Raw genomic sequence first — 12,573 nt, forward strand, 5'->3', positions numbered from 1 at the left:
ATATGTTTATTTATATTTATATAAATAAAAGATGCATTAAATATAAAAATATTTTTTAAATATTTTATAAATATTTTAGAAACGAAGAAGTTTGCGAATTATTGTTTGTTCTGCTACGGTTGATGCAGAACAACTTCGAGATTTTTTCAATACAAATACAACAAAAGATTCAACGAAAGATACTGCGGTTATCCTTACTATTGAAGGTAGATTATATCCAGTAGATATTTTTTTTATAAAAGGTATATATTTATATGTATAAATATATAATATTATATCATCCTACAAAAAAATAATAAAATAATATAAAAATAACATATTTACAATCATTATTACAATATATTTTTTTTCATTTTTCGCGATTTTTTATTTATTAATGTTTTGATTTTTTTTTGCTTAATTTTCTTGTTTCATTTTCTATTTTTTAGAATATTTGTAGGATGATTTACATAATTATATAAATATATTTACATATGAAATTAATTTCTTATATTTTGTTGTATTTGATTTTAGAACCAGTGGCTAATTATGTGACTAGTGTCATAGATACTGTCATGAAAATTCATGAAAACGAAGAACCTGGTGATATTTTAGCATTTCTTACAGGTTTAGATGAAGTAGATCGAGCAGTTTCTCTTTTATCAGAGCATGCAAAACTTATAAAGGAAGGAAAATGTGAGTTTAAATACGATATTATCATCGTCATTATATAACTGCTTAACATTTAAGATAAATTTTATTGTCTTTATATTTTTTGTAGTGAAACTTTTACCTCTAGCTATGTATGGATCTCTTCCGAACTCAGAACAATTGAAAGTATTTTGGAGAGCTGCCAAAGATACTCGTAAAGTTATCATTGCGACGAATATCGCAGAAACATCAATTACTATTCCAAATATAATTTATGGTACGATTTTAATATATTTTTATAAAGTATTCATTATTTATATTTTAAGTAAAATTTATTTACATATTTATATTATTATTTACATATTTATATTATTATTATTTAATATATTATTATTAATTATTAATTATTTGTAATAATAAAAATTTATAAAAAAATTCAGTAATAATAAAAAATAAAAATATTGAAATTTTAATCTAGTTATTGATTGTGGCTTTGTAAAAATTCCATGGTATGAAACAGAAACTCAAACAAATTCTCTTATAATTGTTCCGATATCTAAAGCCTCCGCAGATCAACGTGCTGGTCGAGCAGGTCGTGTTCGAACAGGAAAAGCTTATAGGTATTTGATTTGTATAAACATTCAATTGTTTACTTTTGTTTATTTATAATATTAAAAATATTAATAAGTAATATTGTAGATTGTACACAGAAAAAGCATATTCAGAACTATTTGAGACAACACCGCCAGAAATGCAACGTTCGGATTTAGCACCTGCCATCTTACAACTAAAAGCATTAGGAATTGATAATGTATTAAGATTTAACTTTCCTTCTGCTCCACCAAGTAAAAATCTTCTTACTGGGCTGGAATTACTTTATGCATTAGGAGCAATTGATAGTAATGGAGAATTAACAACACCATTAGGTATAACAATGGCAGAAATGCCATTAGAACCCGTTTTAGCAAAATCTCTTATAGTATCAGGTAAAATTTTTAATAAAAAAATTATTAATTTAAAGTAAAGAAACAAAATTTAATAATGTATTTATATATAATTATTTTGATTATGTCAAATAATTTTTTAATTAATTCTTTTTATTAATTAATTCTTTTTAAAGGTGAAATGGGATGTTCCGAAGAAATATCAACGATTTTAGCAATGCTTCAAGTACAAAATGTTTTCATAAGACCAGCAGGCGGCCAGGCTGCTATAAAAGCAAGAATAGCACAAAGAAAATTTGAAGTTGAAGAGGGAGATTTATTAACATTACTTAATGTATATATTGCATATGAAAAAAATAAAACAAGTAGTTGGTGTCAAAAACAATTTCTTAATAATAAAGCGTTGCGCAGAGCTATGGAAATTCGAACGCAAATGCATTCTATGATGAAAAAATTAAATATACCATTGGTTTCATGTAATCGTAAGTTAAGTTAAAAATATTGTTATAAATAAATAAATAAATATATTATATAAATATAATATTATATTTTATATAAATATAAAAATTTTTTAATAACAATTATTTTTGTTCAAGGAAATGTACAACAAATTTTAAAATGTATAACCGCTGGACTTTTTTCAAAAGTGGCTTATTTACATTATACTGGAACATATAAAACAATACGTGGAAATAAAGATTTATATATACATCCAAATAGTTGTTTATATACACTTCAGCAACCACAATGGTTTGTATATTAACTTTAATATTTTATATTTTTATAATAATATATTTAATGTGTTCAATTCTTATATTTTTGTTCAAGGTTATTATTCTATGAAGTTTTACAAACAAATAAAACGTATATGAAGGATATAACTGTGATCCAACCAGAATGGTTATTAGAATTAGCACCTCATTTTTATGAAAAAACATCTCTTGATCCTATTTAATATAATTTTTATATATTCTCAAAATAATTTATTAAATAATTTATTAAAGAAAATAAAAAGTTTAATTTGAATATTTTTTTTTAATAAATTATAATTTAATACTATTAATATAATATACTATTGATATTATTAATACATATATATTATATATTAAATATCTATATTTTTTTTTATAATTATTTTAAAATTTTTAAATATTTTTAAAAATCAAAAAAATATATTATTTAATAATTTATTGTTTACTCATAAAATTAATACAAAATTATCTTAAAAATCTACTACAATGCAATAATTAATTAATAATTATAAAATTAATTCATTAATTAATTCTACAATAAAAATATATTATAATTTCCAAAAATAAAATTATATCTTTTTAAATATTTAAAAATAATTTATATATGAAGTGATTACAAATTATTATTAGAATTAAATGATGAAGTACAAATATATAAATATATTTTGTAAATCTTAAATGATATAAAAAATTTGTAGGTTAATACATTTTTCTTTAACTATATGATATTAAATCTTTGTTATCTTAAATTCAATAACAGTTAATTAAAACATATAATTAATTGTCCAAACAGTTAATTATATGTTTTAAGAATATTTTCCAAGATCACAAATAATGAAAATAAATTTAAAGACAAATGAATTTTCGATAGCGTCATTTTCCGATAGAACGTTTTAAATTTCTTTTTATTTCTTTGTTGTTGGGTTAAGATTTTTTATTATGTTTATTTAAATCTTGGTATTTTTATTGAGTAATGCTTGACAATATCAAAGTATATGGACATGATAAAAGTATTTTTTATTTATTTTTAATTTTATTTAAATTTTAATTTCTATCATAATGAATGTTAAAATAACTTTCTATAATCTGTTGTCAGTGATATGAAAATAGTAATGCTTTAGAGTTCTAGAAATATGTCACAAAAATATATTGCATTATTAGTCTATTTCTATACATAGTCTGTGATTGTGAAAAATCCATCTATCGATAAAGTAGTAATGGTTTTATCTTAATGAACACCAAACAAACTTCACAGTTTACGTTAGTTTTTGTTCCTACCGATGTCAAAAAAAAAAATCGCGTCTTCTCTGTTCGGCGTAGTCTGATAAAACTTATTATTAAATTAAAAAAAAACTTACATTAAATAATTTTATACGCCAAACAAAGAAAGTTAAAGATAAAAAATCTAATAGTTTCGATTTTGTTCAAAGTGACAAATATTTTATATTTTCGAAGACGTATGGCTATAATCCAAACGTGATATTAACCTTAATTTTGTAATATCTGCTCGGAATTTTAAAAACGAGCAGCATGGCTAAAATAGTTGAATCATTAAAAAGATTAAGTGTTGAACATGGTACACGTAAACATGATGATAATCGAACCGTCAAAAGAAAAAGCGAGTTAATATCATCGATAGAAGAAGCAGTATCTCTTGATCATAATTATATTCTTGCCGTCTGTGGAACACAAAGGCAAATCTTGCTTTTTCTTATGAAGCAGTTTATGTCAAATCTATTAAAAAAAGTATAGTATTTCTTAATTTATAATTTTTAAAAAAATTTTTATGTATATTTTACTTCAAAATATTAAATAGCATCACGCAATTTTCCCTCCATTTTATTTAAAATATATTTTTTTATTATTGAATAATGTAGTATTTTATATCAATATTTTTTGAAATTTAAATTATTTGAAATTTAATTTTTTAATTATTGTAACATTATTTGTTTATTTTTATATTATGTTATATTTGATTACTTATAAAATTAAAAATATTATTATTATATAAAAATATATTTAAAAAATATTAAATATTATATTTGGATTTGACATGAATTGTCTTAATTATATATATTTAAAAAAATCTGTTCAAGATATACTATAAATTAATTTTTATGTATAGTGATCCAGAATTTCGAATTGGTACTGCTTTATCTGATCATACATGTGTAATATATTCTGTTGGGGAAAGTTTAAACCAGACTATTACATTAACTCATAATCAAGCACCTATTGTTGGTATTAGGTTCAGTCCTACTTCTAGAAATATTTTATACACAGCAATGAATAATGGACAAATTACAGCATGTGATTTACGAGCTAAAGGCAAAGTTATTGCAAGGTTTAAAGGTATGTAAGAAAGTTCTTCTAAGAAGTAGAAATTGATATAATATAAATATTTTCCATATATTTTCCATTATATATATAATTCATATAAATTTTATAAATTTTATATATTTTTTGTTATATTTATATTTCTATCTCTATACTTTTCTTTTATTTTTAGATAGTACAGAAGATGGCAAAATGAGACCTCTTTGCAGTTTTGATGTTAGTTGTGATGAAAAACTTGTAGCAGGTGGTACTGAGCATATTGGAGGAGATGCATTTATTTTATTTTGGGATAGTCGACATACTAATTCAAAATTGGATGATAAAAATAATCTTCTTGGCGGATATTGGGAATCTCATATGGAAGATGTAACCTCTTTGGCATTTCATTCTAGTAAGCAGGATGTCTTAGCATCGGGTAGTACAGATGGACTGATTAATGTCTTTGACCTTACACAGCCATCAGAAGATTCTGCATTAACTTATTCCTTAAATACTGAATCATCTGTGGTAAGCTAATATTCTAAATAGATAAAATCTGAAATGTATATAAACAAGATTGAAATTTATATATCTTAAAAAAAAAAGGATAGGATAGGCTGGTTAAGTGATGATAATCTTTGGTGCACAACACATAATTCATTACAACTTTGGGATTGTGATGGAGCAACTCCATATGCTAAATTTGAACGTAGTAATCTAACAGTTTCTCAAGTTAGTATGCAATAGTATAATTATATTATTATTGATGTTTATAGAAAAAACAAATTTCAAATAATTTGAAAATAATTTTAAAATTAAAAAAAATAAAATATTATATCTAAACACAATCTCTTAACAATCTCAAAATAATAATTTATATTATTTTTTTCAGAATGATGATCCAGATGATTGTTATATAGTTAGATTTCATGCTTCAAATGCACTTGGACAACCATTTCTCCTTGCAGGTTCTAGTAATGTTAAAGGGTAAATAATATAAATTATTATTAAACATTTATAATATGATTTAAATAATTTATAAAATAGGATAATATAATATCTTGATATATTATAACATTGACATCATAACTTGTAACATTAATTAAATTTCAACATTTTATTTAAATTAATTAATTTATTTTAATTAATCTTATTTAGTGCAATATTTTTATATATTTTTTCTTATAAAATTTTAGGGAAAATTTGAGATGTTTAAATATCATAAATGATCGATTAGAAACATGTTATAATATGATAGGAAATAAACAAATAGTACGTGATAGCTGGCTACATGAAAAGGTATAATTTTAATATAAATAATATAAATTTATTTTAATATAATGAATATTTTAATGTATCATTTGCAGAGTGGTTCCTTAATAACAGTAGGTGAAGGTGGACTTATAAATATTTGGAGACAAACTGAAACTATACCTATTCAACAAAATTCTAGCCATAAATTGATGGCAAAAATTGGTACTGGCAAAGGACGAGATCGTCAACACAGAACTAAGCCATATTAAAATTGATAGGATAAAAATTTGTAAATGCAAAAAGAGTTTTTGTAAGTAAATATAATAAACAGAAGAGAAATATTACGTAACATTAACATAATCGTACATTTCCCTCACGTTTTTCTTTATTACAATAACAGTTGTATGTACATTTATAATAAATAGATATTATTTCCTTATGCGGTTAATGATTTAACAGCGATTCATGTATCAATCGAAAAATGTAGCATATGTATATATAAACGTTAAGGAATGTAAATCACATATCAGTATGTATATATCTGTATAGAATTGAAACAGGAAGAAAAATATCGTAAATATTTATTTACTTTCGCTAAGTAACAGATTAACTTTTATGGATCGCCTTCCGGAAAAAATGATTTTATTTCGGAATATAAGAAGTGATTAAAATATGTTTACGACATGCATTTGTTATAAAATAAACACATTTTATGAATAAATGATAATCTTAATGAAATAATTAAGCAAATAACATAATAAGTAACAATTGATATTAGCATATCACTGACATAACGATTTTTAATTTAATTTGTTAGATTTTAAGAGAATTAATGTTGATTTATGAGTAAACGCGTTTTAACAAATACGCGTTTATTTATTAGATATAATTTTATGTTAACATTTCCAAAGACGATCGCAGTAGCGAGTATCACAATGATAACAATAGATATAGTTTTAGAGTAAAATAGTAGGTACAGAGTAAACGTACAAAAATACTTCCCATGAGCGTCAGAGATATAAAGATTCACTAAAACGTGGAAAACCGCGTTATTAATAATTCTTTATATCCTTTTTTAAACTTATGCTGCCTAACAGCATCAAATATGTTAGATGCCAAAAGACGCATGTAGGCCGCCGCACTACTTCTTAGTTGTTATTCCAATTTGATTCTTCGCGTTACACCTGAAGATGGTGTGCGACTTCATTGTACAAGGATAATATTTAATAACAATAAATTTTAATTGTATTAAGCTACATTTGACATAGTGCAATATTCTTAATGTATATAAAGAATATATAATTTATATTATATATATATATATATTTTGTAATATCTAACTGTGGAATGATTTTTTGGAATTATGTTCCAATATTAAAACTTTTCATATATGTTTCTTATTTTTTTATAATGAGCATCATGACATTAAAAATGTTTTATTTTATTAAGTGTTCTTGAAATGAAGTCGAACACTCATCTATGAAGGCTACTAACAGATTAATCAATAGACAATATCCTTACGAGCTGATATATGCTCAGTATTTTTTTCTTATTTTTTTTTGTTTTTTTCTTTTTTTTTTTTTTATAATAGACTTATAAGAATTAAATTTTTTTTTTTCATAATCTTTAAATCTTACGGAAATACTTTTAAGAACTATTGTCACCACGATTGTGTGTGTATGCGATTGAGACAAAATTGAGATAAATTGATAGTATTATGTTTTCTTACAAAGATAAATTAATTAGTTATATATTTTATTATCGTGCCTCGACGACGCTGTTCTATTCGATCATATTGCACGTTACAGCATCTTTTGAGGCAAATACGTGCAAAATCTAAACATATATATATACTAAAACAAAAAATATAATGATTTATTCTAGAACCACATTCGAGATTTCTTATCTAATATCTTAAACGTGCAGTATGATCAATTTTTAAAGAATACTTTCTCTAGAATAAATTTTACTTTCAAAATATTCAAAAACTTTCTTCACAAAGAAAGTCTCGTATAAATAAAATAGTTTAAGCAATCAAAAATTATTGCCGATTTTAATATATATAATGCAATAAATAAAATAGTTTGTTACTTAAAAAAGAAAAAAAGAAAAAAATTACAGATTAATGATAATGGCAGTGAATAATCTCGAAGAAAGATGTAAAATGTAAAATGTAGTTTGGATTGCTATTGATTTTGTTAAATTAAAAACGATTTATATATATTTATTAATGGAATGATGTAATGATATTCAAAAAATTAATGATTTTAATCTGTGGCTTGGCACATGTAACAGCAATGTACTATTGATAATAATAGATCTTATCCGTCGTTTTAGCACGTATTAAAATACTTTTAAAGTTACAGTATAAGAATAGCTACCGCGGTCACTCAGGCATTCGTACACATACATGCATTCACATTTACAAACACACACATGTACGTGTCACAAATGTTACATACGAATTATTATTTTTTCTTTTTTCATTCATATATTTTCACACATTTTCGTTTTCAACATACGTACAAGTAATGCCATACATATGTCATGAAAAAGTATATCTATATACACATCCATGTATATGCAATTCTAATAATGTATTTTTTCTATCTTGTATTCAGCAAATTGCAACAGATTTGCTTAAAAGATTCGTCTAAAATCATGTTTCTAAAATTGTCAGTCGGCTTAATAACATAACGAATAAGGATTCAACAAGATCGGCTGATCTATCTCACTAAGCCATTTTAATATTTTTTTCCCGCAAATATTTCTGAGCATTAATTGTTATTTTTTTATTTGTCCATATATTTTATAGTTATTCTTTTTTTATAATAGATTTTGTGAGAATTTGCATAAAAATTATATTATTGCCTTCAGTAGCAGTTGAAAAGTAACATTATTCTTTATTTAATTTTATATTGAAAATAATATGTATATTCTTTTTTTATTAATAGTCGCACTATTATTATGGACACCTTAAATGCATCACTTGTGTACTATATTGTATTTCGATATACAACATAGATAAAATTATTAAGAGAAGAAAAAAGAAATAAAAGAGAAAAAATACCAATAAGTAAAAAGAAAATATTAGAAACAAATAAAAAAAAAAATATAAAGACAATATGAACAAGAAAAATTGAAATTAATAATAATTATGAAGAAAATAATTCAAAATTCTTACCGAGAAAATGTTGAAAGTCAAAATGACTTTACACGACTTCTAGGTTGAGCATCTTTTGATTGATTTCGGGAGGGAGTTAACGTGGAAGTTGGAGTAGCTTCGCCAGTTGTAGGACGAGAAGATCGAGAATGTTTCCGACCAAAACGAAAGAAACGTCAGAAAAAAATTACTTCTTCTTCCAAAGGTTGTTGCTGTTCTGTTCGTTGATGCTGTTGTTGATGTGGATATTCTGGAGGCGATCGTGTAATTCGAAGCGAACGATTCGAGGAATGACTCGTTCCAGCATGATTATTTCCTAATTCTGGTGAAGAATACGTAGACCCAGTAACAATTGCCGGACTACTTCCCGTTCGCGAATGTCGATCGGGACTATTATTACTTGTACTTCCACTTCTAATTTTTTTATTAAATAAAAAATATATTATTAGAATATATATATGTGTATATATATATATGTATATATATTTTAATATTAATTTTTTAATTTAATTTTGTTATATTTTAAATAATTATATAAATAATATTTATACATACCTATTATTGTTGCTTCCACTAGCAAGTTTTAAAGGCAATTGTTGTTTGACAGGAAGATTACTTTGCACTTTTTGCTGATTAGTAGCACTAATTAAATTTAATGGTATTCTTTTAGCATCTGGTTGTGATTTTCGTGTTTGTACAGTATCATTTCCTTGCGTCAAATGAGATAAATGAATAGTTGTAGAAGTAGGTGCAGAACCTGTAACTAATGTCACTCCTTGTCGTTCTAATGCTTCGAGTCGTCGGTATAATTGATCTCGTTGCTGTGTAACATCTCTTTGCTCTGCTGCCAGTTGTTCTCGTTGCCTTGCCAATTCAGTCCGTTCTTCTTCTAATTGTTTTTGTTCTTGTTGAGATGCAGAACGAAATGCTGCTTTTTCTCGACTTAACTGATCTTGTAAGTTACGTAATTCTTCTAACTGTCGATTTGGATTAGGTCTATTATTTGATTTACCCATACTTCCTTCTTTATATGCAGCTAATTGAGCCTGTAGACTATCAACTGTTGTCATTTGATTACTAATTATACAGACCAACCTATAAACATGATGAGATAAACGAATTGCTGCCCATTGTTGATCTTTATTTATTTCTGTATCTTGACTTTCTTTTTCATCTAAATTTTCTTTCATAAATTCACTAACTTTTGGAAGAGAAATTACGGAATGAATTGCAGATTCTCGTAATGGATATTTTTCCTAAGAAAAACATATAATTATTTTACCTTATTATTTTAATTGCTAAAGTAGTAACATATTATATATTTACTTTGTTATGATCAAAACCCGCAAATGTTTCAGCTCTTCGAGGAACACAAAGAGCAGATGGAACATAGGCTTCACTATGTCGTTCTCCTGCAGAACTCAAACTTCTCGAAAGAGTAGCACCACCAGCAGTAAAAGATAATGAGCTAGCAAGTTTTGTTGCTTCTTGAATAGCTGCAACCACCTATAAAAAAATGATTTTTCAGTTTTAATTTTATTTATTCAAGATATTTCATAGTTTATTTATATAATATTTATATATTATTTATATAATTTTTATAATATAATTTTTTATATATTCATGAATACAATTTCTTATATTATTTAAAATTTAATTTTTTAAAAAAAAATATAATAATATAACCTCTTGTCGTAACTGTGTAGTATCTGTTCCTTCGTTATGAACTAATCTAGTATAATCTAGAATTTCTTTGTCAACTTTTTCTATTCTTTCATTATCACTATTTTCACTTGCACTCCAAATATTTGCAGCATGTAAAAGTTGCATTTGTAAGTTGATTTTTTCTTCAAGTAATAATGCTTGTTCTGCATCTTTTTTACGTAATTCACCTAATTATAATAATAAACTGGTTTTAATATATTCAATCTAATAATATTTATACAAGATATTAATATATTCAGAAAATGTCTAGAATGAAGAGTTAATTCTAAAAATTAAAAACAAATATAAAAGTTATATAAAAATATTGATTAAGATTTATAAATATATAAAACAGAGAAATTCAATCGCTATTATCTTATTTTTTTGTAGTCTCGCTTTTTCCAATATATTTAAATTGCTTATATACTTAATAAATAAGTCTCAACCAATATTTTTGTATCTGTTTTGTATCTATCTCTATAAATATCTTAATATGCATACATATATACATATATTATTAAATATCACACATACCAATTATCTTAAGAACATGTGACTCTTTAATTTTAATTAAACGTTGTCTTTCTTCAACAGAAAGAAACGATATAGAAGAGGAACGTGTATCTCTTATTTCATTATTATTATTGTTTTCAGTTAATGTATCAATTTCATTTTCAAATTCTTGTGGACAGGCTTCAACTGCTGATCTAATTGCTTGTATCCATAATTGTTTATCTTTAGGTTTTTGAATTTTTAATTCAAACATTTCAGGTTCAGCTGGATTACTACTTATTAAATAAATACCTCTAGATTCTTGACCAGCCTTTTCACGAACCAGTAATTTTTGAAGTGATACTATACCAGCCTTATTGTCAGGCACAAAAAATGCATATTTTTGATCTCTTTCAGCCAAAAAAAATAATATGTCAGAAAGAACAACTACTACAATGGCAGTCATTTTTCCACGACCTTGCATTAAATATGCAGTACCTTCAAATTTTAAAATTCTATTAAATGCCATGATATCTGATTTTTTGAACTTGGTACCACGATAAGTTGCAAAAGACTTTGCATCAATTCTAAATAACAATAAAAAGAAATATGTTATTTATAGAATTTATAGAATTAAAGAAAGCAAAAAAATAATTAAAAATATACTTTAATATATATTATTAAATAAAATATTATTTTCTTACTTATTATAAATTTCTAATTTTCTATCTTCTCTTTCTTTATCAGCAACACATGCATCCACATCAGCTAAAATTTCTTTAACAAGACTCAAAGCTTTACGTAAATCTTCACCTTCTTCTTGTGCAATACCCGTTTTTATGAGTGGTTCAACTAACAATGGATACTTCGTTAAACGTTGAGTTACAAATAGGATACACTCAGGAATTCCTTTCTTTTTTAACAAAGGATGTGACTATACATAAACATTAATTATATATTCCTTTGTTATTGCATCAATTAAGTATAAAATGAATAAAATAAATATATATTTTATTATAGCTACCTGACATTGACGTACGAATCGTGCAAATCGAGGATCATGACGTAAATAATATTTGTAAGCTTCAACAGCATCTCTATGACGGCTACAGAATTCTCCATAGGCACTCTTCATACGTTGCGCATTCTCTCCAGAAAATTGATCTACTAATATATCAGCGATTGTAGGAACAACAGGATTTGTATTTTGTCGCTTACGTAATTTTTGTAAAAATCGTAAATGAATATCAATGAGATCACGTAATCTCGGGAACATGCGTTCTAAATCTGGTTGACCTAAACGAAAGTGACGTCGAAG

General features: G+C 24.8%; 3 protein-coding genes across 5 annotated transcripts in view; 2 read left to right on the forward strand and 1 right to left on the reverse strand.

Moving 5' to 3' along the window:
* LOC102680210 (probable ATP-dependent RNA helicase DHX35) overlaps window positions 1–2,588 on the forward strand; it is a 9,422-nt gene extending 6,834 nt beyond the window's left edge. For both annotated transcript variants that reach the window (XM_006614372.2, XM_031509823.1), the window contains 8 exons: window positions 80–242; window positions 514–675; window positions 761–907; window positions 1,109–1,250; window positions 1,330–1,616; window positions 1,751–2,056; window positions 2,171–2,324; window positions 2,403–2,588. In XM_006614372.2, coding sequence (XP_006614435.1) covers window positions 80–242; window positions 514–675; window positions 761–907; window positions 1,109–1,250; window positions 1,330–1,616; window positions 1,751–2,056; window positions 2,171–2,324; window positions 2,403–2,529 — 1,488 coding nt within the window. In that variant the 3' untranslated portion in view covers window positions 2,530–2,588. The remainder of the gene's footprint in view (window positions 1–79; window positions 243–513; window positions 676–760; window positions 908–1,108; window positions 1,251–1,329; window positions 1,617–1,750; window positions 2,057–2,170; window positions 2,325–2,402) is intronic.
* Window positions 2,589–3,520: 932 nt separating this feature from the next.
* On the forward strand, window positions 3,521–6,455 carry LOC102679990 (WD repeat-containing protein 89). 2 transcript variants are annotated; one of them, XM_006614371.2, is made up of 7 exons: window positions 3,521–4,020; window positions 4,452–4,678; window positions 4,836–5,170; window positions 5,249–5,374; window positions 5,535–5,629; window positions 5,839–5,941; window positions 6,010–6,455. In XM_006614371.2, the coding sequence occupies exons 1-7, from the start codon at window positions 3,857–3,859 to the stop codon at window positions 6,163–6,165; spliced, it is 1,206 nt and encodes a 401-aa protein (XP_006614434.1). In that variant the 5' UTR covers window positions 3,521–3,856; the 3' UTR covers window positions 6,166–6,455. The 2 variants fall into 2 exon arrangements, with proteins under 2 accessions (XP_006614434.1, XP_006614433.1); XM_006614370.2 differs by having other exon boundaries at window positions 3,522–4,077.
* Window positions 6,456–7,428: 973 nt separating this feature from the next.
* LOC102679859 (A-kinase anchor protein 13) overlaps window positions 7,429–12,573 on the reverse strand; it is a 15,491-nt gene continuing 10,346 nt past the window's right edge. Inside the window, 7 exon segments of the mRNA XM_031509809.1 lie at window positions 7,429–9,473; window positions 9,615–10,315; window positions 10,386–10,565; window positions 10,746–10,951; window positions 11,298–11,842; window positions 11,960–12,189; window positions 12,280–12,573. Coding sequence (XP_031365669.1) covers window positions 9,236–9,473; window positions 9,615–10,315; window positions 10,386–10,565; window positions 10,746–10,951; window positions 11,298–11,842; window positions 11,960–12,189; window positions 12,280–12,573 — 2,394 coding nt within the window. The 3' untranslated portion in view covers window positions 7,429–9,235.

Source organism: Apis dorsata, unplaced genomic scaffold (genome assembly GCF_000469605.1).
Source record: "Apis dorsata unplaced genomic scaffold, Apis dorsata 1.3 scaffold_176, whole genome shotgun sequence".
Lineage (NCBI taxonomy): Eukaryota > Metazoa > Arthropoda > Insecta > Hymenoptera > Apidae > Apis > Apis dorsata.

What these genes read in the sequence shown, in the direction of transcription:
- LOC102679990 (XM_006614370.2), top strand. Translation starts at nt 3,857, where the DNA reads ATGGCTAAAATAGTTGAATCATTAAAAAGATTAAGTGTTGAACATGGT. An exon ending in TAAATACTGAATCATCTGTG is followed by an intron (nt 5,171 to 5,248) that starts GTAAGCTAATAT and finishes TAAAAAAAAAAG; the next exon opens with GATAGGATAGGCTGGTTAAG. An exon ending in GGTTCTAGTAATGTTAAAGG is followed by an intron (nt 5,630 to 5,838) that starts GTAAATAATATA and finishes ATAAAATTTTAG; the next exon opens with GGAAAATTTGAGATGTTTAA.